Below are 26,056 nucleotides of genomic sequence, written 5' to 3'. Positions count from 1 at the left end.
CTGTTTGGGAACCACTACCCTTGAGTACTATATTTTCGATAAATCCGATAAAATAATTGCTTTTAAACAATTTTTATTCAATGGCAGTTTAAAAATATGTGATACTTAATAACTAAGTTAGTCTTTAGGATTTTGTAGTTAAAATAAAAGTTTCATTTTGTCTTTAAATTTGCTTCCTATTTTGCCTCTAAATGTTATTTTCCAAAATTTGGTGGGAGCCTCGCTTTTAAAACCTTTTAAATTAACGCAACAAATAGAATACGCAATTTACATTACTTGTTCGAAAGATTTTTGCTTTAAGATTTTATTTTCTTACGCGAAATTGTTCTTAGAATGAAGTGGACTTTCTCGCCAGCTTGACGCAAAACCGTATTGGTACATCATATTCGAGATTAGCGAACCTAAATCCCCCAGCCCTCCTGTCGTGTTGATCTAATTAGCTTCTAACCCTAATCCGATTCAAGAAAAAAGTGGTTCTACTTCGCTTGTAATTTCGCTACCCCCTTAACGTTGTAAAAAAAGTAAATCCCTCGACCACGTTGTAAGGTTTCTTCTAAATCCATTTCTTCATACGTTTCCGCGGGGCTTCCTAGTATGGTCTAGCCTTAGCGACAAATCTAAAACGCCTTCAGAATATAATTACTATATAATAAACAATACACACAAAAATAAACATTGTAAATATTAATAACTGGAAATTAACATATAGTTATAGTTTTAATTTTTTGTTTTTTAAACGATTTAGGACTTAAAAACACACGACATATTTTTATCATTTCCGAATCATTAGCTTTATTAAAATATAGTCGTAAATTATGGGAAAAATAATATGTCCAAAAATAAAATTAAATATACATATTAAATATAATAATAATACTAACCGGAAAAAATGGATCTAGAATTAAAAAATTGTAATTTAAATTTATAAATATGTCCTCCATCATTGACGACGTAAACATTTCGTTTATAACGCGTCCATTTAATTTCGTTCGTCGGGGAAGACAACAAATTAAAATTGTATTTGTATATTTTAATTGTGTACAAAGGACAAAAACCTATATTTAATGTAAATATATAAAAAAAAACAGAACAACAGCACGCGGTTCGAATTCGAACGAAATTACGCTATCTTTGGAACATTTGAGTGCCATTTCGTACAACAGATGGCGTTCGACTTTCTACACACATCATTTTAATAATTTCACATTTTGAACTCGTACGAAAAATACATATAAGAATGCCTTCTGATATCATTATTTAAGAAAAGAAAACGAACACGGTGTTTAGGGGGAAAATAAATAAAACACTGACTATTTACGAACTGAAATTATATTCAAAATAGAGTATTAAATATGGTACAATGTCGGGAAAACCGTTGTGGAATGCGCTTTTTGATTTTGTGATAGAAGTACTGGAACTTAAGGAGAAAATGATCCTCCCGTTTGGTTTTAAGCCACCAACGACTAATGGTTTCAATTTTAATACTTGTCGGAATTTTTGTTACGAGGCGATAGATGGCGTTGTGGGCGTTTATTTCTAATGACGTCGTAAGGTTTTGGCCCCAACTTTATATTTCTAATGACGTCGTAAGATGCTCCCCAAACTTAATATTTTTATGACGTCGTAAGATATTTGCTCCAACTTTATATTTTCATGACGTCGTAAGATGTTCCCCCAACTTTATATTTTAATGATGTCATAAGATGTTCGGTCCAACTTTATATTTCTTATGACGTCGGAAGATGTTCCACCAACTTTATATTTTAATGATGTCATAAGATGTTCGCCCCAACTTTATATTTCTAATGACGTCGTAAGATTTACGCTCCAACTTTATATTTCTAATGACGTCGTAAGATGTTACCCCAACTTTATATTTTAATGATGTCATAAGATGTTCGGTCCAAATTTATATTTCTTGTAACGTCAGAAGATGCTCCCCAACTTTATATATCAATGACGTCATAAGATGTTAGCTCCAACTGTATATATAAAAGATGGCGACACGTGGGTAATTCACGCGCTCGATCTAACCGTCACCCGGTGGATCTGCAGTGGGTTATTTTTTATTCTATTACGAACACCCAAAACTCCACCTAAGGTCTCGTTTAGAATGGGTTAAAATTAAATTAAAAATACCCAGAATTCCTGGCATTATAAAAAAAGTCCCTCTTATTAGGTATAATTTAATTTTATAGGAATTAAAAATTGATAAAACGAATGAATTTAAAAAAGTTAAAAGTTGGCGTTAAATATATTTAGAGTTTTGAATATTCTGAAAAAAGTGCAGTTTTCTCGTAAGAGAGTTTATTCCGAAAATTACATACTCTCGACTTAGGCAAGAAAAAAATGGTGAGAATTTAGAATTTGAAAATAGAGAAAATAAAATCTCCAGGAAAACCCGAGTTAAGTTTTTTGGAATATTATATATATATAATATATTAGCTTATATATGCCTCGAATGAAAAAAATTGAATATTTAAATTCCTTAGACGAAAAATTAGTAGAAATAAATTATATCGTATCTTAGAGTTTAAATATAAAAATTAAATAAAAATCACCGGTAGGAGGTGAAAAGCAATTAACGGAGTTTTATACCCCCAGTTCGGGAAACGTAAAACATAAAAAGCCTTTAAAAAATTTAAACTCTTTATAAAAAAAAAACAAACATAAAATGTATGAAGAAAAAAAGATAAAACTTTTAAATATTTCTGAAAAAGAATGATACCGTAGTATGAATCAAATTTGGTATTTAATTAGTTTTGGATGAAATTAGCTTCATTATTTGAAAGAGGCAAAAACTTAAGCCTTGGCGAGTAGTCATGGATAATAGTTAAATCGCAGGTTTTCAATTATCTCCTAGCCTTTGGTCTTCATTTTCAGCGAAGGTTGATAAAAATACTTTTTTATAATTAATTAATTTAATTTTAATTAATTTAATTGTGCCAGGCTGTGATTATTGAAAAGGGCCTGCAAATGAGGCTTTACGCTTTAGCATATCAAAAGTAAATGACAAAATACCGGTAGTTTGAATTTTTATATAATCTAATGACAAAAATGTGGTTTTTTTGTAAATATCATCTCTTTTCATTTAAGTGTACGTGAGTTGAGGGTGAATCTGAATATGGGACGTTCCCAACTTGTTTTTTGGGAAACTTTTTCTTTTGGAAATCTTTCTCACTATTTGCCCACGTTACGATTACAATTTGAAAAAAAATGCCAATTGTTAATAACGTTATTTATATTTAAATAATTAAACAAATATAATCAACGGTTTCATAATGGTGCTATCGAACATTCTTAATCAATCGTTTTTTAAATAACGAATTAAATTTAAATTTCTGAACGTCTTTACATTTACAAAATATTCATTCACAAATTCACATTTACGTTTATTATTAAATGCAAACTCACCACCATGTTTCTAATAATATAAATTACGGCACTTTTTTCACTTAAAGGGAAACTATACCAAGAGAAAAGGTTACGTTAGTTCTTCTTTATTTATATTAACAAAAAAGATATAATCTTATCAAAAGAAACAAAACTAACATTTATTTTGAAACTAAGGTAACGTTTTCTCAGGGGGTAATTCCCCTTTAAACTTCCACATAAAGTTCCGCGGAAACAATTGAGTCCAGTACCATATTTAAAGATTCACCTTGAAAATATATCTATATTGGGGGAAAATGAAAAACAAATCCCGTGTTAAACAAAAATAAGCTTAAAAGTGGGAAAGCAGTAGTCTGACGGATAATTAAAGTTACTTATAAATAAAATAGCGTAAAAAGTAAATTGTAGTTAAATCTACTTAAGTGTAGTTACCGATATGTAAATTTGATATATAGATAGACGTTAGTAATACCACATATTTCTTCTATAGATACATTTTTTAAACAAAAGACATCATCTTTTACCATTTAAGTGAAATAAAAAATATACTTCTAGCACTCTTATATAAAAAGTAGGCCTACGACAATTTCGCCATCTATTAACGTAACGAGGAAATACCAAATAACGCTACATTTTTTACTAGATAGTAAGTCGATCCCACACCGTCATGCCATCCCTAAATTCATTGCTGAAATATAAATTAGCAAAGCTCTCCAGATCCTAGAAATAATTGGCAGTACTGTAATTACAAAGTTGCGTGCGTTAATTGATTATTCCACAACGGCTCAAGAGATGGCGTTAGTGAAATTGCAAAATTTCGTCCGCTAAATGTCGGTTCAGCAAGGGCTCTAGAGATGACGATAGTGAAATGACAAAATTTCGTCCGCTAAAAGATTCAGCAACGACTCTAGAGATGGAGTTAGTGTAATTACAAAATTTCGTCCGCTAAATGTCGGTTCAGCAAGGGCTCTAGAGATGACGATAGTGAAATGACAAAATTTCGTCCGCTAAAAGATTCAGCAACGACTCTAGAGATGGAGTTAGTGTAATTACAAAATTTCGTCCGCTAAATGGTGATTCAGCAAGGACTCTAGAGATGGCGGTAGTGTAATTACAAAATTTCGCCTGTTATGACGGGAATTTACAGTAGGTTGAATATCTAGTATATTTTTACCAACCTAGGCAGTGGGATCGCCTTATGTGTAGATATCTTCTTGACAAAAACCCTCAGATATCTTAATGTTTTTCCTCCATATGAAGCTTCAAATTTTTTTATATATATATTAGATATGGAAGTACCATTTATAAGTACGATAATATTTGAAAATGAAATGATGGTTAATTTATACATTGTACATACTGTATATTTTTCAACCTGGGTTACGCTGTGTTTTTTTATTTACGAAACTTGTTAATATTAAAACGATATTGTAAAAGAAAATATTAAATAATAATTGCGAAGGCAACTAAAGTCATTACAGCGAGGGGCAATATAAATTTGTATACTAATTCTGTTTATATAAAACGCAAAGACGCGTAGGAAACTGGTTTTACTTTTAAAAATAAATTACTCAAACCTTTTAATTTACGACGAAAATAAGATTGGAAAGAAAATGGTCTTATTTGCTCAATTTCCTTTTGGTTGTGAGGAAATCCGTATAAGAATTATAATTAATTAAATTAAAATATTAACTTTAAAGGGATAGACTGATTCAAAAGGAAACAATAATGCGTTTATTTGAACCAGATGGCGCCATAACCAACCAACCATTTGTTGAAAAATTCATAACAATAATAAACGCATGTCATTTAAAATTTCAAATTGGTGGCGCCATCTAGTAAAAATTAGTGTATTTAAAAGTCGAACTTTTATGGCTTCATGGAAGGGGGAAAGGCGTGTTGTGCAACAATTTCAATGAGTCACCCTGTCAGGGCTACCTGGTGATTGGAGACTAAAAAAAAGGGGGTCGACACCTGTTCTTCTTTTGGCAGTTGACGTCATCACGGCGCTTCACTTGCGAAAAGAAGAACCAGTGCTTAACCCCTTTTCTGTCAGCCCCCAATCTAACAGGGGGCATGAATTTGAAGCGTTTCAATTGTTTTACAGCACGACTCCGTACAGTTTTCTCCATGATGTGAAATTTTGCGAGAATATATCGGTTTATTCGCGTGATAAAAATGAAATAAGTTGTCATTTAATATGTCGGGTGCTCGAACCAGTTGTGACTTTTTTTTTGTAATCATGGAATCGACGTTTGGATATTTATTGATCACGTCAATAAGACTCGTATAATAAGTAATAATAAAAATAATAATAATTACAATACTTGAGTATGCAAACACGCTTTTCAAACGTTTGCTCAATTTATCATTGGGCCTGGTTGTGAGATCGTCTCAATTAAAAACAAAATGCTAATTTTCGCTTTGGTATAATTTGTCAATTATGGAAAACGGATTGATGGTCTTCACACAAAACAAAATATAATGTATTTGCAAAACAAAATGGCGGATAAAAAACTAAACTATATAATTGTGCACCGACTGTCGTTTTAACAAAAAAATATATTACTTGTTGAGTTGCTCAGACTTTTTAAGTGCCTTCCAGCCTTCCAGTTTGCTAACTATGCGTGTAACAGTAATAAATGTGTCATCACGAGAAAAAAAAAATCAATTTTACGCCGCGAAAAATAAAAAAACTTCCACAAATAAAATACAAAAAATGTGCACTTAAATGTTTAAGAAAAAAATTCCCCAAAAAATGTAAATTTGGTTACGTTTGTATCGTAAAAATATATCTTTCAATTTTCCGTTGAATTTAATGTTTATAATCATTTTGTTTTAGACGGTTTGTTTGTGAAATGTTTCTGCAAAATTAAATCTAAATTTACGTGTTTTGATTGGCTCTGAATCAAAATGATAGAGCCACAATGTAGTTTGTTGGTTGGGAAAAGCTAATCACGCACCTAGCTGATTCATGAAAGTTAACCACGCTCCCAGTGGATCCAGTAAGATAACAGCGCCCCTAGGAAATCCAGTAAAGTTAACCACGCCCCTAGCTGATCCAGTCAGATAACTTTGGCCCGCCGCTAGCTAAATCATTAAAGTTATCCACGCCCCTAGCAGAACGAGTAAAGTTAACCACGCCCCTAGGCAATCCAGTTAAATTAACCACGCTCCTAGCTGATTCATTTAAGTTAACCACGCCCCATCAGAACGAGTAAAGTTAACTACGCCTCTAGTGGATCCAGTGAGATAACCGCGCCACCCCTATCTGAATCATTAAAGTTAACAACGCCCCTAGCAGAACGAGTAAAGTTAACCACGCCCTAGGCAATCCAGTTAAATTAACCACGCTCCTAGCTGATTCATTTAAGTTAACCACGCCCTATCAGAACGAGTAAAGTTAACTACGCCTCTAGTGGATCCAGTGAGATAACCGCGCCACCCCTATCTGAATCATTAAAGTTAACAACGCCCCTAGCAGAACGAGTAAAGTTAACCACGCCCTTAGATAATCTAGTAAACCTAACCACGTCCGTAGGGGAATCCAGTAACATAACCGCGCCCTTAGGTAATCCAGTAAACCTAACCACGCCCCTAGGGGAAACCAGTAAGATAACCGCGCCCCCAGGGAAATCCAGTAAGATAACCGCGCACTTAGGTAATCCAGTAAACCTAACCACGCCCCTAGAGGAATCCAGTAAGATAACCGCGCCCTTAGGTAATCCAGTAAACCTAACCACGCCCCTAGGGGAAACCAGTAAGATAACCGCGCCCTTAGGTTATCCAGTAAAGTTATCCACGTCCCTAGGGGAAACCAGTAAGATAACCGCGCCCTTAGGTTATCCAGTAAAGTTATCCACGTCCGTCGCAGATCCATTTAAGTTAACCACGCCCCTAGCATAACGAGTAAAGTTAACCACGCCCCTAGCATAACGAGTAAAGTTAACCACGCCCTTAGCTGATTCATTAAAGTTAACCATTATACTAGCGGATAAATTAAACCACTCCCCTATAGTTAATCAAGATACGTATTTACATGACTTCATTGTTTTCACTTTAATTTCACAAACAACCACTAAAATGAACTGATGACGGAAAATAAATAAAAAATTTCCAATATAATCCTGCTATCACAATAACGAATGAATATTAGTGGATAAATTTTCCGAACACCCATCCCTGTTACAATGAAGTTAGCGGTGCACAACGAATGTACATACAAACATAATTATGACAAAGAAAAATTAAGAAAATATAATAAGCAATTAGCGCATTTCCCCCTATTTGCATGTCACCTCTTCCCGTGCACATAACCTTCCCCCCAAAAAAGGCTAAATAATTTCAAAAATTAAAAGAAAAAAATCACATGTTCTTCAAAATAATGTTAACATACTATTGTTATGGCAAAAACCCGTTTTTTGAGGGTCTTATGCTTTATGTAATAATTATTAAACAACACTTCATGTATTAAAAATGAAGACCAAAAAAAAACTTTTGTATTTTTCACGCCAGTTTCCTAACCCGAAACTGGTTACATTTACGCATCAAGGAAATAAAATGTTTCTTCTTCAACTTATTATTACACACATACCCGTAAGTCCATTGTTAACCTCTCCTTTGCCAAAAAGCGTTTTGCGTGGGGATCCCGTCTAGAAGCACAATTAGTAGGCCTACCCCTGTGAGTCAACTTCTCCCTAAACACTGGCGTAAATTAATATTCCTTCATTCATTCATTCAGCTCCTTTGAAACAGTTTAACAGGCACTCGTATTGTCAGGTTTATTCAACTTTATCAGGTTTATTCAACTTTATCAGGTTTATTCAACTTTATTAGGTTTATTCAACTTTATCAGGTTTATTCAACTTTATCAGGTTTATTCAACTTTATCAGGTTTATTCAACTTTATCAGGTTTATTCAACTTTATCAGGTTTATTCAACTTTATCAGGTTTATTCAACTTTATTAGGTTTATTCAACTTTATCAGGTTTATTCAACTTTATCAGGTTTATTCAACATTATCAGGTTTATTCAACTTTATCAGGTTCAAGTTGGATGGATTACGACTCTATACCAGTAACAATCACATCAACAGGCGCTTGGAATGCTTATCCTGTCGTATCGCGTATGGTTAACATCTTAAATTATAGGAAACAATTTCCAGACGTTCAATGCTACGAAGAGCTACTACTAGCGACATCGCGTATAGGGATCCTGAACTTATCTTCAATTACTGTATGGTCCAAAAACCGTGTACGAAATTTTAACTTTACGGGAATAGGAAGAAACGCGAACATGTTAAAAATTGAAATAGCAGACGTATAACACATTTTCTTATCTCTGAAAATAGCTTCCGCAGTGCTACCAGCCGCTTTTCAAGAAATGGGTTGAGTTTTATCTCCTTATCTCTACTCCATGGCATTAGCTCCCACTAAAATTTACAAATGTGAAATGGGAACGCCTAAAGAGAGTATAAAGTAGGGAGTTTTATGGTTGATCAAGGAATTGCAGGATTTTGTTACAAGTATCATCATTTATAAAGTCAAATTTACGAATAACGATGAGGAAAAACTATAATAGCGTATGCTTTAGCCGCTACCTAACTAGGTTTCAATGGCGAACGAAAGGGGGCGTAGCAATAGTTTTAGGCTACGTTCAGCAGCAGTCAACGGAAAAAAACCCGATGATTTGATATTTTCCACCGATGAGCTTTTTCGTCATAATGACGTCGTAAGTTGCTGAACGCTTTTATTCAGGGTACGTTCAGTAACGCTCATCAAAAACATCGCTGAGTAATCGATGGCAACATTTTGTTACTGTACGATTTTTCACGTTTCCGATTTGACGTCACGATAGGCATCCGATGCTCATCAAAAAAATCATCTTGGCGAGAAGGTTTTTTTGATGACTTGACGTCAAACGCGTCGGTGTTAACATTTATAGCCGCGATCTTTAAAAACAGCGCTGACTAAAATAACACCGTTCAGTAACTTCCTACGTCACTATGACGATGAGCGGTCATCAAGCAAACATCAAGTAAAAACTGATTTTTCCCAGATTCGCGTTACTGAACGTACCCTCAGTCATCGGTGTTTTTTAAAATGCCGTAGCTTTTATAGTAGTTTTACGTCAGAAATGACGTCAGTCATCGGAAAAACCGACTCCTCCAGCCGATGACTTCGGTGAGTAACCGATGACTATCGTGACATCAAAACCGGAAACGCGACAAAGCGTACAGTAGGAAACCGATGTCACCGATTACTAATCGGTGAGTCCGATGAGCTCTGCTGAACGTACCCCTAGGGTACGTTCAGTAGAGCTCATCGACTAAAAAGCGCTGTTTCTTTAAAACTGTAACCGCTGAGCTCTGTCGTCATAATGACGTAGAAATTTGTTGAACGGGTATTGTTTAGTAATCGATTCTTTTTAAAATGGCGGCAAATAATTTTTCCGGGCAAGAAAATCGAAAAAAACGAAAACTTCTGTATTTGATCGTAAATGAACTTGTTACCGATGAAATAATTGAAAATGGTGGTGTTAATATTTGTTACACTCCTAACTATTCTAAAAAAACTAAAAATTGCGCCGCATTAATTGCAACAACATTCACTAATTCTAAGCCTCGGTCTAGACCTGTAAGAATAACAGACTATGTGGAAAGTGTAGTACCATATTATACAGAAAAAGATTTTAAATCTCATTTTCGAATGAGCAGGACCGCTGTTGATGAATAAAAGTAAACAAAACTAATTTCAATTTGTGCATTAGGAATTAATCAATATTTATGGAGGAGCTGTTGCTAATGAAAAAATGTGCGTTGCCATACCAATAGAGAAACGGGTGTTAGGTTCGTTGTGGCTTCTGTCAACACCTGAGTCATTCAGGAGCATTGGAGATCGTTTCGATCTATCAAAGGGAAACGCACATTATGTGTTCATTGAATTCGTTCGAATAGTGTCAAAATTAACACAACAATACATTACATGGCCTACTACAGAAAAAATGAACCAAACAATGACAGTCTGTGAAACAAAATATGGTTTCCCTATGACAGTTGGTGCAGTTGATGGCTGTCACATCGACATAAAGGAGCCAAATGAAGATAAAAATGCGTACTATAATCGTAAGAAGAGAACATCGATATTATTACAAGGTAATTTAATTTGGATGTGAACTTTTGTTAAAAATATTATAAATATTTATTTTTCATAGGCATTTGTAATGAAACATTAATATTCATTGATTGTTGCTGTGGATGGCCTGGTTCTGTCCACGATGCGAGAATGTGGCGTTTGAGTGCGATTTACCAGTTCCTCAAAAATGGCTTAAGGAGTGATGATAATGGGCACATTCTGGGTGACAGCGCGTACCCGCTAGACAAATTCGTAATGACTCCTTTCAAAGAAAATGGACATCGTACAATTCAGGAAAGAGCGTACAATACTTGCCATAGTTCAGCTCGCCAGATGATAGAAAGGGCATTTGCGTTGTTAAAGGGCCGTTTCCGCAGACTAAAATACTTAGACATGTCTTTAGTAGCTGAAATTTCAGAAGTGATTATGACTGCATGCATTTTGCATAATTTTATTTTGAGGCACGATGGAGATGATGATGTGGGTGATTATATAGATGAAAATTTTGAACATGTAACAGCTGAAATAATGGAAGAGGCTGATAATACTAATTCAGAAGCTGCAAAGATGAAAAGAAATGATATTGCAAGAAATATAAGGCTTCCCAGACAATTGCAAGACATTTAAAGCTGTCTTAACACCTATGTAAAATTTGGTTATGCATTTGCGAAATAAATTTTATTATTTCTTGAAGTTATTTGAGCTTTGTTAAAAATTACTTAATAAAGATAGTTATCATTTCTACATTTTCATTAACGAATCAACCATTTTAGACAAAACTTCATTTTTTTTATCTAATCTTTTCAAAAGTTCATTTTGAAAAGTTTGGGTTTGTATACCAATTGTTTTTGCTTGTTCTAAGCAAAATCTTGCAAAACTTTCGTCTAAAAAATAAAACAAAATTAATTATAACGTAGTTCCTTTCTACATCCATGATAAAATTAACCACGTGAAAGCATGCCCTATGACAGTAAACAATAACAAACGCCAAGGCTTAAAGATATACGATGGATTACATTAAAAAGACAAGTGTTATAATTAATATATCAAACAATAGAATACCTCTTAATATCCTTGCGTGATCTCCGGGTCTCACGGCAATCATATAACAATTTTTATCATTGTCAAGGAGCGCTACTTCAATTAACTGCTCTTCAGAAGAAGTCGCCATTTTCTTAGATTGGCTACGCGTTTTACGTCACACTAACTAAAAAACCGACTCTTCGAGCCGATGACTTGATGGCTCATCGATGAGCCATCGTGACGTCAAACTGGAAACGCAAAAAAGCGTACAGTGAAAAATCGATGTCAGCGCTTACTCATCGGTGTCAGCGCTGAGCTCTGCTGAACGTACCCCTAGTATCGCCACCTACCAATCGAGTTTTAAATCGCATATATTCAAGCTGTCTGCTCGTTCAAAATTCTCTCTGCACAACAGCTGGAAGTTTCTCATTGAAATTCAAAAGTTATCTGCTATTTCTTCACATATTTAATTGACGGATATGGACCGATTTCAAAATTACGTTTTTGCGCGTGACAGTACCTTTACATTGTGAGGTATTGCAGGCTTATTTCCCTGCTTTTATACCCTACATATGCAGTAGCGGCGCTAAGGGTGGGCTGAAGTGGGCTTTAGCCCCCCTGCATTTCTGAGAGGGGCCACATATTTATATTAAAAGGGCCACATATTTATAATTAAGAGGCCCCATATTTGAATTTATGAATTTTCTTTATCTCTAGAAATTTGTTTTATTGCCAAGAAAAATTTTTCTGGAAAAAATCAATTTGTTTACTCAATAAGATAGTAGACCATAAACAGATAGACGAGGGGCTGATCACTCCGCGTAATCGGTGTACAGAGCCGTACCTTTGACTGTACTAATGGGATTACGCGTAATCTTTGAAGTCCCTGCCTTTGGCAGTGCTAATCTAAGTGTAATCCGGTGTACAGACTTTCTAAGAGTGGTTAGCCCCTCGCAGATAGATTCGGGAGGAAGGGAGCGGAAATTGGGAGAAAGTTGAATGGACAATAGAAAGAAAAGAAAGGGAATTTAGAGAAATACCCCGGGCGTGCACGTGTCCCCTCCAGGTTGGATACAAGGTCATAGGGGGTCCAGTAAACGCGACGAGAGCCGCACCAAGAAAACGACCTTGCTCTTCTCGCTTCCTGGAAAATTTATAAGGGGCAGTGATGTTCCAGGCGGTACATTTGTACTTTTTTAATACATTTTTGATTTTGAAGTACAAAAATACATTTTGAGATTTTTAATACGTATTTAGTACATTTTGTAAATTTATGATACCAAAGTAAACTTTTAGATACGTATTTAGTACATTTTGAAAATATATGAAACGAAAATACATTTTTATATTTTTCACATATAGTAAGTACATTTTTTAATTTGGGGGATTGTTTTAAATTTAACCATCACAAATGTTCTCCGAATTTCCATTGTAAACCCCCGCTCTCCCACCCTCCCGACCTCAGCCACCTGCATAGATAGCGAAATAGGTGTTTTTACAAAAGATCGGTGGTCACGTGTTTTCAGTAAGTTTGCGTCACTACGGTCAAATGAAATCTCGAAGTTGGCCGATAATTTAGTGTCGTCCGCTATTTAAGACAAGGCTTACCTGTCGTTTAGTTTAACAGTAAAGTGAAAGTTCTAACTGCTATAGAAGATTATTTATTTTTGCTGAGAATTTTATATCTTTCAAGGTTAGTAAATAAAAAATAACTAAAACCAGACTACCTTATAATATACATAACACATAAAAAGATATTTTTAATACAACCCTAGCCTTATCTATTTATCTATTTGTAACGCGGTTAATATTTAAAACTAAAATTGTCTATACGCGGGCCTTAGTATCAGCAGCCGGATCTTAGCAGACGATGCCTTGCTCAAACATACTGAATTCCCATGAGCCTCTATAGCAAAAATCTTTTGTAGAACCACCTATTCCGCTCATAGCTCCGACTTACTGGAATACTGGTTTTCAAGGGCAGCTGCGTTTTAAAGGCAGTTAATATTTCGGACTTCTTCTTTTGACCGTTCATCAGTATCAATAGGGGTCCACCTCTTTTGCAGACATAGAGCAGCTTTAAATGCAGGAAATGAAGTGAATAGTGAAATCTACTTGACTGCTCTGAATCACTCGCGGGGTAACAGGTGTACATTTGTTTTGTGGAATGTTTTGTGTACTTACTACTTTTATGGTTTATTTTCGGGTTTTCACCACACAATAGATGGGGTGGGTTTTAGAAAACTTTGGACAAATATTAAAATTTGAGCAAATTTTTGTTTCCACTCATTTCTTGTATTTACAATTTTCGCGTCCATCATCTAATTTTGTGTAATGTAACATCTACCTAGGAACATCTGCGTTATTACAGTTTGTTCTTTTATTATAGCATATGTAACATAATTACTGATAAGTATGGCTCTGTATAATATTTCCATTGAAAAAAAAATCAATGAGACCTTGTTTCACGCGGAACATACATTGAGCGGAGCCAAAAATGCAGAAATGCTTATAATCCTTGCGCTATTGAAAAGGTTACCATGAAAATGAAATCATGTGATCGCGAGGCACGAACTAAACTTGACATGGGCAAAGCCAGAAACGCGCGAGGAATTCTCACTAACTTCCGTTTCCAATCAGTAAAGTTGATGACGCGTATTTCGTCACGGAATTGTAAGTGACGTAATTTAGGTCATATCCCGTGAACAAGGTTTCATTAGCGAAAATGCTTTTTTGGCATACTTTTAAGTGATTATGTTACATATGATTATAGCAATAAAAAAGTTAAAAAACTAGAAACGTTTGGAAATTTCCCGCGCTTTTTGGTAAAAAAACTCATAGAGGGCGCGCGCCGCTCAGCTTATAAACGAAAAGTACATTTTATCCTCCAAAAGTACATTTTGACCTAGGGGAAAGTACATTCCTAAATCACGCCGGAACATCACTGATAAGGGGTCACTCCATGGTTGTAAGGGCCACAAAATTTTTAGGGGTCACAAAATAATTAGCCCACCTGTGAAAAAACCTTAGCGCCGCTACTGTACATATGGCGGCGAATGTTCACGCGCAAAAGGAATTTTAAGATCCCCCAATTGAGGAACTTTTATTTCTTAGCCTCGAAGCCTATTCCAAATTTCCTAACGCATTATACAAAATCCATACCCGGGTGATTTAGCAAGCTTAAAATTTTGGTCACATTTATCGTCAGTTTTAAATTGAATGTGTGAAAGCTTTCTGCTCGTTCAAAATTAGGTACAAACAAAATAATCGTGAACAGCTTAAATTTTCAGCCTAGAAAAATTTAAATCCAAAAGTTGTCTGCTATTTCTGCACACATTTATTTGACACGTCTATTAAAGGGAATATAACCTGCAATGGAAAACCCCTTCAATTTTCCAAATTTCCCTGTACAGTGGCGCCAAACATTTTTAAAGACAAAGGCAAGAGCGGGCAGAGCTGCAAACGTTGGTGTTCCAAACCAAATACCGAGGTTATATTCCCTTTAAGGCAAATGAAGCCTATTGTTTAGGGGCTGTTTACGAAACGCAAAACACACAGCATCCCCTCGCCTCTACCCCCTACATTAACCAATTATTAATTATAATTTATATCACCACAAACTTTAAAATTATTAAATTTCTTTCAAAATCAAGAAAATTTATTATGTTACCTCTAGAAAATTAAGCATACCTTTATAAATGAGAAAAATAAGTTATTAATTGCTAGTGTACCTAGAAATAATTGTTAATCCCTTCCCCTGTAACGTTTGGCTACAAACCCTTTCTTCCCCCTTTACTACTCTAGTAATTTGTGATCGGCCCCTTATTCCCTTAAAGGGAGTATGAACTAAATCAAAAATCGTTTGTTAACACGACGTGCGCTATGTCTTTTGTTTATAATAGTGCCAATTATCCGTAGGTTGTTGAACCTGGTAGCAGAAATGGGAAATTCATTAATCCGCCATACCAAATTGGCCATACTATCTTCAAAAAAAATTCTGGTTCTATGTAATATGAAAAGGGTAAATTAGCTTGCACCTAGACTTTTCTATGACCAAAAGTATATAATAAATCTCTTCTTATTCGATTGAAGCAAAGATAATACAGACCTTTTATACTAAATTCAATTGACTGGTTCTTAATGAAGCAATAGGCCCTTCAATAAAATATCATCAAGGAAATCACCAAGAAGTAATATATCCGGGAGCCAGGAATTGCAAGTTACTGTTTAATTGATTCTTGTTGAAATAATGAAAACTTTTCACTTGTACGGTATGCAACAAGGATTTCCTTTTAACCAGGTAACATTTTTGACATATTAATGCTTAGCAAAAAAAGGACGTTCTGTTTACAGGTGGATAGTATTCATTATTTCATCAAGCACTAAATAAGAGAAACTTGATATATATCCCTACACAGTATAATTTTTACATTTTGCATAATAAAGAACACGAGGTAAATTTGGAGCATTTACACATCCGTGGTTTGGCTGGAAGTTCAAATGCATTGGATACTGCTAAAGTATACATTTCATTTTAATGACTTAAATATATAAGTATCTCGTAAGATATGTATTGCAATAAAATTAAAAACAAAGAATATTTTTAAACTACATTATTATAAAAATTTATGAAAAATAAGAAATGATATTTTTTTATTTAAAGAACCATAAATTGACATATTTTTACAAATACTTATAAATTAGTCCACAAAATAGAAGTAAAAATTTAACTAATCTTATATTTAATATCACAAAACAATGGACTAGTTTCGTTTTTTATTGGCGTAAAATTGACCTTTCAATTGCTCTAAACTGCTGACATTGTCCTCGGAAATTATTAGATCCACAATTGCCTTCACAACTTGGCCAGTTTGACTTCTTTCGTTAAAAAGCCAATCATTGTCATCTGGATGCTCTACTTTGTATTGAAGCAACTTGTCTAACTCTTGCCGAAGTTTCTATTTTTTACAAAAAATAATCTTTCCATAACTCTTTTGCATTTAATACTTATTAATTTAATCTAACTACATTACCATAACAATGGATGCAGTTTTTTTTGGGCAGTTAAAAATGATCCAGTTATCAACAGCGACAGTTTCCCTTTTATCTTTATCAATACCAGTTGTTAGTTTGCCACCGAAGAAAAGCAAAGCGTACGGATTCACCATTGTAGTATCGTGTAAGTAAATCTGCGTAAGATGGTATGTTTATGCCCAATGTACAATTTATCTACTGAATAAAAAGTTACTTACGCTGGTACTTTTTATTTTTCTATAGTAAACAACCCATTCTGATGGAAAAAGTCTTTCATTACAGTTAATGGACTTCGGATGAAGTTTCACAACACCATCATCCTGGGTGATAGCTGATGGGGGACCTCTGCCGGGGAAAACTTTTGATTTTAGCTTTCCAACATTGGGGTACAAACCAGCACAGATTGCGGCTTTCACAACCATTTCATTACCTAAAAGAAAATAGGCATTAAATTTTAAGCTTATTTTTATTTACCAATAGAGTTTTCCGTTTGACCCCTCTCAAACACTCAAGATCAACATATCATGTTCTATTTGCATGCTCAGATCTGCTCCAATTAATTTTTGCAAGTTCCATTTACTGCTCTTGTGTGAGCTGAGATCGTTTGAAATCATTCTTCTGATTCAAGATCTTAACTGATTGATATTGCTCTCAGTGTAGGTTCAAAAATGCTTGATCCACTCTGAGCAAATTTCAGTTTGAAATAAATGCTTCGAATCTTCCTCAATCGGGGATAGACAGTTTCGTAGCAAATCAAGAGCAGTCAAATTGAAAACGGTAGCAATATGGTTACATACCAGAATATCTATTAAAATCAAGATTTTTTGGGTCTTTGTTTGGCAGAAAATGCAAATCGTATAGATTGGTTGCAAATTGATTTTTCAATTTGGCTAACATCTGTAAAAAAATTTATATTAACCCAGATTTCCAAAATCAGCACAAAACCTAGGCACTAAGTCGACCCGATGTCGTTGCAACTATGGCTAATGTCGAACCGACTCAATGCTAACTTTGTGCTGATGTGGTTTGCATAAAAAGTTTTAAAAATCTTTACAGTGAGCGTATGAAACGAAAGAAAATTATCTCTACAGAATCTCCTATCCTCACGTAATTTACAGGCTTCTTCCCATTCCTAAGAAGAAATATTTGAAGAAATTATTTACCTTAGACAAGATACTAAACAACCAATTGAAATCTTACATAGAATGCTTTAGCTAACATCAAATGATCGCTTCTGGTTTCACCCGCTAATTCTTTCTTACACATGTCAACCATTTTCTCTTTCCCCTTTAATTGATGCAATTTTGTTTAAAATTAGCCAATTAATAAGTTACATCATGAGTAATATAAGTTTGAACATAAGCCTATAATATTGTTCCATAAGTTTGTCATTTTGGGGATATTTTACTTAGAGCTAGGAGCAACAAACACAAAGAGAACACAGCTAGCCTTTAAACACGCTAACATATTAACGCATATAGCCTTTAAACACCCTAACGCAGAGTTGTGTACAAATTTCATTGGACGAGCCTTTACACTGAACGGTTTATGGAAAGGGGGAAGACAATTTCGGACTTTTCCCCTTCCGACGGCAGCAGGCGCTAAAGCGTCTAACCAATGAAAATTGTCCACAAGAAAATGCATGACTTTTGACGGGTTATGTTCTCCTTGTGTGGTGTGCTGTGTTTTTGGCTCCTAGCTGAGAGCTAGTAACGGATCGACATCATCACAAGAGAATCACCCCCTAGCTAGGCACTGTCAAAGGCTACCTCTGTCTAGTAAATCTTTTGCATGTGAAGAATAGGAAGTGTCACACTTATGTTACAATATTATACACTTATGGTTTTAAGTATGACACATTCTATTCTAATTTAATTAAATGATAAGATGTTTTGCCAATTATGTGGCTAATTATAAACAGCTCTCCATGATTTTCTACGAAGGCTTGGAACTGACAGTTAATGATGCCCATGAAATCTCTGCTGTCAGTCATTTTTATGGTGAAGCTTTGTGCTTAAAACTGATTTTAATTAATAAAAGTTATTCATATCATTTGGATAGTTATCTTTCATCTACAAAATACAAATCCAGAAAACCTAAGTTATCTCTTTAGCCAATATAGTTTTGTGTCATACTTAATATAATTATGGTTACGTTTAATATTTACCAAAGGTACAACAAAAGCATCCTTGAAACTCAAACTAGCTGCTACTGTTAGAATAGGATCTAAGCAGGAGAAAATAGCTCCAAAGAGAATCATGCGACCAGTTAATGGGTCCATAGGAAGACGAGCCAAGTGAAACCCAAGGGGCGTTAATGATTCTTCATCATTTAACGCATTCTGTCAAAGATACATTAGTTTTAATCAAAATTTTTGAATAAATTATAAAGTTTAAGACTACCGTACAATTTTCTTGAGTAGTTCTATTGATATATTAACGCTTTTGGGATTGGGTGGATTCATAGCTTTTTCCAGAAAACCTCCAATTTTTCCCAACTTTAGTATTTTAATTTTTAAACACAGTGTTTCAAGTCTCGTTCTTAACATTTCCGGTGATATATACTGCTCCATAGTCATCTCATGGTATTTAGTGTATAAATGATAACAAATCCCAGACGCCACTCTGTAAGTTTAAAATTGGCTATCAAAAATTGACATTCCTTCGATATGAGAACCCAATCGCTGTTTCTCTGACTTGAGATGAGTTTTAAGGTTTTTAACTTTTTATTTTATTAGAAATTAAATGAAATTTTATAAGTTAAAAATATTAATATATAGGTTTTTAATACTTAATTAGATTTGAATATTTTTTTAGAAATAACTTTAAAGATAATTTTTTATCAGAATGCATTTCTTAACCATAGAAATAACCAAGAGTTCGTGGCACCAAATTTGGAAGTTAAAGTTTTGGATCATAAGTGCAGATTTTAACACACCATCACCTAAAATTCACCCACTGAAACGTATGGTCGTACGTACAAATCTTTATTTTTTTACTTTTTTTTTCAACGGTGATTAACCAACTTTTAACAAAATTTTTATTTACCTTCCTGCCCTGCCACGTCTCTGTCTTGCATTTGCCAATGAAATGGCTTCAGCTTGTAGAGTTTCAATGTTATTTTCGACATCAAAATTGCTCATTTTTGCCAAACCAGAGTCAATGACGAAAACAACGTCATCGATTGTGATGCTACAATATTATATATATTAATCATCATTTTATAATTAACTTTACGATTAAGTGAACCTAGTTTCTGCAATATTTGTAGCTAAAATAATTTTCCTCCAGCCATGAGGTGGAGCTTGAAAAATATCACGTTGGTTGACAGTTGGCATCATTGAGTGAAGTGGTAATATCATAAATTTCCCTGCGAGATAAAAATAATTCAGTTTTTTTGTGTCTATATATTTTATGGCGTTTTCCATTTGACTGCTCTCGAGCGCTCTACGGTGCTCCGCTATCGCAAAAAACTGATCTACCGATTTCAACAGATTAACAGATGGAGATTGAAATATGAGGAAATTTTTGCGTGTTCCTTTTTGATTTTTTGGCAAAATGGCAGACCAAGACCCAAAACTTAAAATTACTAGCAGACGAAAAACAAAAAAGTGCGGGAATATGTTAATGGAATGTTCCATTTGTGGTTTTATTCTAGTCGATTGGGGTGAGTTGTATGACGTCAGAGACAGATTTAGAGTGAATCTCAAGCAATCAAATAGAAAACGATATAAGATAACATTTACCATTTGCAAAAAGTGGGTCGGAATGCAGTCTAGTATTTATTTTACTGATTTCGTCCCATCCAGGTAAAAATACCAAAATTGCCCCATTCTATTTGAAAAAATTACATTAACATTGTTTTGAGCTTTAGGAGACCCATTTTTATAAGAAGGAATATTACAAAGTAAATATAACACTGAATAAGTTTGCGTAGTGATAGTCTGTGAGAGAGTGATTGCAAAACACATTTCAGACTTAAATTCAAAAATAGATTTTTTAATTTAAGTAAATGTTAATCAGTGTTCCGATGTGGAAAAAGCCTGGTGGACAATAGTGGAAAATTCCGGCCTGGACTAAAGGGAATTTAGTGCCAATAAATATTTTTACTACAGAAAATTATAAAATAATAAGAAAAAAATATTTTAACACGGATATTTCCGATTTGAGCTACTTAAGGCAAATATACAGGGTGTAAACAAAAAACGATTAAGTGCTAATAACTCTAAATGTGTTTTAACTACGAATTTGAAATTTTCAGGAGATATAGAACATGCAGGGGGTAGCTTAACCATGTCTTCAAGGTCATTCAAAATTAATATTGAGAATCATTAACGATTCGAAGTTGGTTTCAATTAGAAAAGTGTTCCCCTTCACATTTTAAGTCTAGACAGCTTTGACCATACCTAATTCGACAAATTTTAGACAAAACAAGAAGATTGTGATGAAAATAATGTACCAGAGACCAGGTAATAATAATAAAGGGTGTGCGAGTCCTATTTTTTGAAAATCGAGTAGAGTCTCAAGTCTTGGAAACTTGGACTCGCCAATCCTCGAGTCCAAATATTAAGGACTTGATCGAGTCCTCGAGTCCTAAAGAATTAGGTTTAAAGCTTTCGAGTCCAATACGAGTCCGGAATGTTTTTAACGAGTCCAATTTGAGTCCTAATTTTTATCGAGTTCAATTTGAGTCCTAAGTTATCATGGTAAAAACGTCTGAAATTTATTTGTCGCTGTTTAAATAATCGCCGAGAAATAATGGACTTGCCCAATAATAATGGACTCGCCGAGTAATATTAGACTCGCCGGGTAATTTTCAAATTATCTATTTACTCGAGTCCACTTCGAGTAATTATGTACCCTTTTCGTGGGAATCGGGTACCCGTGCGAGTAATAAAATTACGTATTCCGAGTCCGAGTACTCGGACTCTGACTCGATAACGAGTACTCGCACACCACTAATAATAATAATTATAATAATAATAATCCGCTAGGCTAATACCCAAGGCACCCCCTTAGGCCCAAGTCATCGAGTGACTTTTAATGAACTATGTCTTCAAGGTCATTTAAAAAAATTAGCTACATGACCTGAAAATTTCCAATCCATACTAAAATTAAATTTTGACTTATTAGCACTGGATCGTGTTTTTGTTTACACCCTGTATCTGCATAGGAATGATTATATTCTGATTAACAATTTTTTTGGAATTAATTCTAACATACTAAGTTCAGTGTAATCTAAGACATTTTTAAAATAAACTTCTTAAAAATTTAATTCCAATTACTTTTTTAGCTGTTAAATTTAATTTTCCTCTATTAGCCACTGGCTTGGACTTTCTCCAAAAAGGTCACTTTTTAGGAACATTGATGTTAATAATAATAAATTTTATGTTCTGATTCAATAAATCATCAGTTTGCAAGAGTATAAGCATTATTTAAATGTAAGTGGCTTCAGCCATGTTATGATTTATATGGTCATTAGCGAAATAAACTATCGATATACCTTCTCTTTAAGGGAAATATGCCGTAAAACTTCGACAATCAGATCTAAATTAATGATTGTTTCATCCCAATCTCTGACTGTTTTAATAGTTCTTGGGGAATATCTGAAAATTATTTAAAAACATAAATATGCGTACGTAAATAAAGGACTTAGTTGTGTTTAACTAACTTTCCGACTAAAGATCGGAAAAACGGTTCTGGGTCATTTTCTACATCCATAGTCTTATTCCGTCTGGTTTTCCATTTTTGTTGTTTTGAATAGTGTTGAACAGTTCGAGGGTCTGGTACAAAACTGCATTTAAATTAAAAGTTATTTACATACATCCATAAAAAAAAGATTAATTTAATGTACCCAGTTTTTTCTATCAAATCTTCGAGATAAAATTCCTGAACTGGAAATGTATATCCCGGAATGTTGATCATGGGGCAACCATCTGCGATTTAAGTTTTTAAGAATAAAATCAAGGGTATAGAAATAGGGAAAACCTACGGAAGTATTTGGAGAACATATCAGCGTTTAATGTAGCGCTCATTAAAATTAGCTTCAAATCAGGTCTTTGTTGCATAAGATCTTTCAATATTATCATGAGAAAATCGCTGTCCAAATCTCTTTCGTGAATTTCGTCCAAAATAATGTGCGAAATATTGGCCAAGAAACTATCATTTTTTAACCATTGAAGCATGACCCCCGTTGTGCAATATAAAATTGAACCATAGTCTCTCGGAGGTTTCCTTAGTGAAAAAATTTACTTTGTTCCATGAAAATGGGAGAGAAAATATTAGTCTACTCTAAGATATTATACTTCTCTAATCGAATCTGCCAACCAACGCTGCTATTTTCTCCACATTTTTCAACCCTTTCCTCGGCTACTCTTTCTGCCACCTATAAAGAAAGGAGTCCAGTATATTACACAATAATGTAATTGAATGTTTGACATATTTTTACAGATATTGCACTGATACGTCTCGGTTGCGTGCAAATTATTTTGCACACAGATCCTTTTCCAGAAGAAATGTAGGAATCCAAAATAAACTGAGACACCTGGGTAGTTTTTCCACAGCCTGTTTCTCCGCTCAAAACTACCACTCGATTGTCTTCAATTAAATTCACTATTTGCTGATAAAAGTGAAATGTAAAAATACTTCCAAAAGATATATCAGAAGTTAATCTTACATCTTGCATTTGAAAGGATGGGAGTTTTTTACGAAACTGAAGCATCCTTTGATATTGCGCCATTTTCTGAAGGTTCCTAAACTCTCTTTCTAATTTATCATTGATGAATGTGTTACTTTGAAGAGTATGCTCTTCTGGTGAAAAAACCTCCATAAACCCGTCATTTCTCAATTTGCTCTCATCAAGGTAGGAAGTGTAAGCTTGATGAAATGAATCATTCTTCAAAAGATTTTTTGTTTCAGATGTACCAGCAGCTGAATCAGTGGAATCAATTTCATCTAACAAATAATTAAAATGATCTTGCCATTCAGTATTTAGCTGAACGTTAGAGCGCTATGAAAATGTACAAAAGCATTAGGATTGAACAACGCTATTTTTCTAATGAAAGAGAATAACAAATGGTTACTTCTTCTTTACGATTTTTCTGATTTTCTTTACTACGATTGGCATAAAACATTCCAATTGCTTTTCCACGCAAATTGGGTGGATGACGCTGATCCTTGGAACCAGAACTTTTTTGATCCTTGTAGCTATCATCTTTATGGTCTGAAGATCTCTTTGAGCCCCTTGAGAACCCTGTAAACCATTCCTCTTAATGTGTAATTTATAAATTAATTAGTAATTAACTTTACCTCTAGCAAAGCCCCGTCCTTTACTAGCCATTTTTTCAAGAATATTAATTACTGACATTCCATTTCGAATGGTAATGATCAACGCACGTGTTATAATACAGTTTCCGTTTCACTACAAGAGACTTTAAATTAATCACTGTCAGATTAATAGTAAGGTGACCAAATAGATGTCGCGTTAAAAGTAGACCTCGATCAAGATCCGTCGAGAATAATACACGACCACGGTCAGGAATCCATATTTCTACTTGGAATGCTTTACTTGCCGTATAGCGTATGGTAAGATCACTCTGACGGCTTTGGCCCCGCCTACGACAGAAAATATACCCTCTGCGCGCGCTCCCCTCTCACGTTGTGGGTTTGTTAAATCGTTAAGAGTTAACGTAGAGTCGTCAAAAAAACCGTCAGCCATATCGAGACGAAAATCTGCCACGATAAGCATTCCAAATAGATCTAGGGATTCCTGCCACAGTTTATAAATTTACCCCGTGTAGGTCAAAGCCATAGAAATCTCATAGGTAACTAGAATGCTGCCGTGTAACTGGAAAATGGGCCAAACGCCGTGGCAGACGACAGCCTAATCTCAGCCAATCAGAGCTCAAAGAGTGGTTCTGCCAAGAATTTAATGTCACCAGAGAGAATGACGTTACCTATCTCCCGCTATAGTAGCGGATCCAAGGAGGATTATTATCCTCCTTGGCGGAACCACTCTACGGCCTCTCATTGGCTGAAGGTTCAAGGCGAACTGGCGTCAAGCTCGGCCGTAGGCGGCAGCATTCTAGTTACCTATGAGATTTCTATGGTCAAAGCTAAGCAGCGTTGCCAAACAGTACGATAATTCAGGATAAATAAGCGATTAGGCAGGAACTTTGTTTTAATTTAGCTCGCGAAAGATCAGTACCAGTGATGTTCCAGGCGGTACATTTGTACTTTTTTAATACATTTTTGATTTTGAAGTACAAAAATACATTTTGAGATTTTTAATACGTATTTAGTACATTTTGTAAATTTATGATACCAAAGTAAACTTTTAGATACGTATTTAGTACATTTTGAAAATATATGAAACGAAAATACATTTTTATATTTTTCACATATAGTAAGTACATTTTTTAATTTGGGGGATTGTTTTAAATTTAACCATCACAAATGTTCTCCGAATTTCCATTGTAAACCCCCGCTCTCCCACCCTCCCGACCTCAGCCACCTGCATAGATAGCGAAATAGGTGTTTTTACAAAAGATCGGTGGTCACGTGTTTTCAGTAAGTTTGCGTCACTACGGTCAAATGAAATCTCGAAGTTGGCCGATAATTTAGTGTCGTCCGCTATTTAAGACAAGGCTTACCTGTCGTTTAGTTTAACAGTAAAGTGAAAGTTCTAACTGCTATAGAAGATTATTTATTTTTGCTGAGAATTTTATATCTTTCAAGGTTAGTAAATAAAAAATAACTAAAACCAGACTACCTTATAATATACATAACACATAAAAAGATATTTTTAATACAACCCTAGCCTTATCTATTTATCTATTTGTAACGCGGTTAATATTTAAAACTAAAATTGTCTATACGCGGGCCTTAGTATCAGCAGCCGGATCTTAGCAGACGATGCCTTGCTCAAACATACTGAATTCCCATGAGCCTCTATAGCAAAAATCTTTTGTAGAACCACCTATTCCGCTCATAGCTCCGACTTACTGGAATACTGGTTTTCAAGGGCAGCTGCGTTTTAAAGGCAGTTAATATTTCGGACTTCTTCTTTTGACCGTTCATCAGTATCAATAGGGGTCCACCTCTTTTGCAGACATAGAGCAGCTTTAAATGCAGGAAATGAAGTGAATAGTGAAATCTACTTGACTGCTCTGAATCACTCGCGGGGTAACAGGTGTACATTTGTTTTGTGGAATGTTTTGTGTACTTACTACTTTTATGGTTTATTTTCGGGTTTTCACCACACAATAGATGGGGTGGGTTTTAGAAAACTTTGGACAAATATTAAAATTTGAGCAAATTTTTGTTTCCACTCATTTCTTGTATTTACAATTTTCGCGTCCATCATCTAATTTTGTGTAATGTAACATCTACCTAGGAACATCTGCGTTATTACAGTTTGTTCTTTTATTATAGCATATGTAACATAATTACTGATAAGTATGGCTCTGTATAAT

At 34.6% G+C, this 26,056-nt stretch overlaps 2 protein-coding genes and 1 long non-coding RNA gene across 3 annotated transcripts; 2 read left to right on the top strand and 1 right to left on the bottom strand.

Annotated features, from left to right (window-relative positions):
• The first annotated feature begins 99 nt into the window (after positions 1-99).
• On the top strand, positions 100-7,662 carry LOC149923681 (uncharacterized). The gene is made up of 2 exons (XR_016476913.1): positions 100-4,348; positions 4,408-7,662. It is a non-coding gene; the product is annotated as an uncharacterized LOC149923681 (long non-coding RNA).
• A 2,177-nt stretch (positions 7,663-9,839) lies between these two features.
• On the top strand, positions 9,840-11,220 carry LOC149923680 (uncharacterized). The gene is made up of 2 exons (XM_090160328.1): positions 9,840-10,547; positions 10,607-11,220. The coding sequence occupies exons 1-2, from the start codon at positions 10,205-10,207 to the stop codon at positions 11,152-11,154; spliced, it is 891 nt and encodes a 296-aa protein (XP_090016454.1). The 5' UTR covers positions 9,840-10,204; the 3' UTR covers positions 11,155-11,220.
• A 4,966-nt stretch (positions 11,221-16,186) lies between these two features.
• On the bottom strand, positions 16,187-24,343 carry LOC149923679 (ATP-dependent DNA/RNA helicase DHX36-like). The gene is made up of 20 exons (XM_090160535.1): positions 23,892-24,343; positions 23,666-23,835; positions 23,260-23,592; positions 23,032-23,202; positions 22,889-22,968; positions 22,576-22,817; positions 22,438-22,519; positions 22,255-22,377; positions 22,087-22,189; positions 20,330-20,417; positions 19,833-19,953; positions 19,632-19,775; positions 18,992-19,208; positions 18,752-18,925; positions 17,785-17,871; positions 17,639-17,716; positions 17,382-17,481; positions 16,803-17,014; positions 16,584-16,739; positions 16,187-16,508 (listed from the first exon to the last, which is right to left on the bottom strand). The coding sequence occupies exons 1-20, from the start codon at positions 23,947-23,949 to the stop codon at positions 16,314-16,316; spliced, it is 2,934 nt and encodes a 977-aa protein (XP_090016661.1). The 5' UTR covers positions 23,950-24,343; the 3' UTR covers positions 16,187-16,313.
• Between the last annotated feature and the right edge of the window lie 1,713 nt (positions 24,344-26,056).

This window comes from Leiobunum rupestre, chromosome 10 (assembly GCF_980474605.1).
Source record: "Leiobunum rupestre chromosome 10, qqLeiRupe1.1.hap1, whole genome shotgun sequence".
Classification (NCBI taxonomy): Eukaryota; Metazoa; Arthropoda; class Arachnida; order Opiliones; family Sclerosomatidae; genus Leiobunum; species Leiobunum rupestre.
Note: the sequence above shows the minus strand (reverse complement) of the source record. Positions and strands in the feature narration are given on the sequence as shown.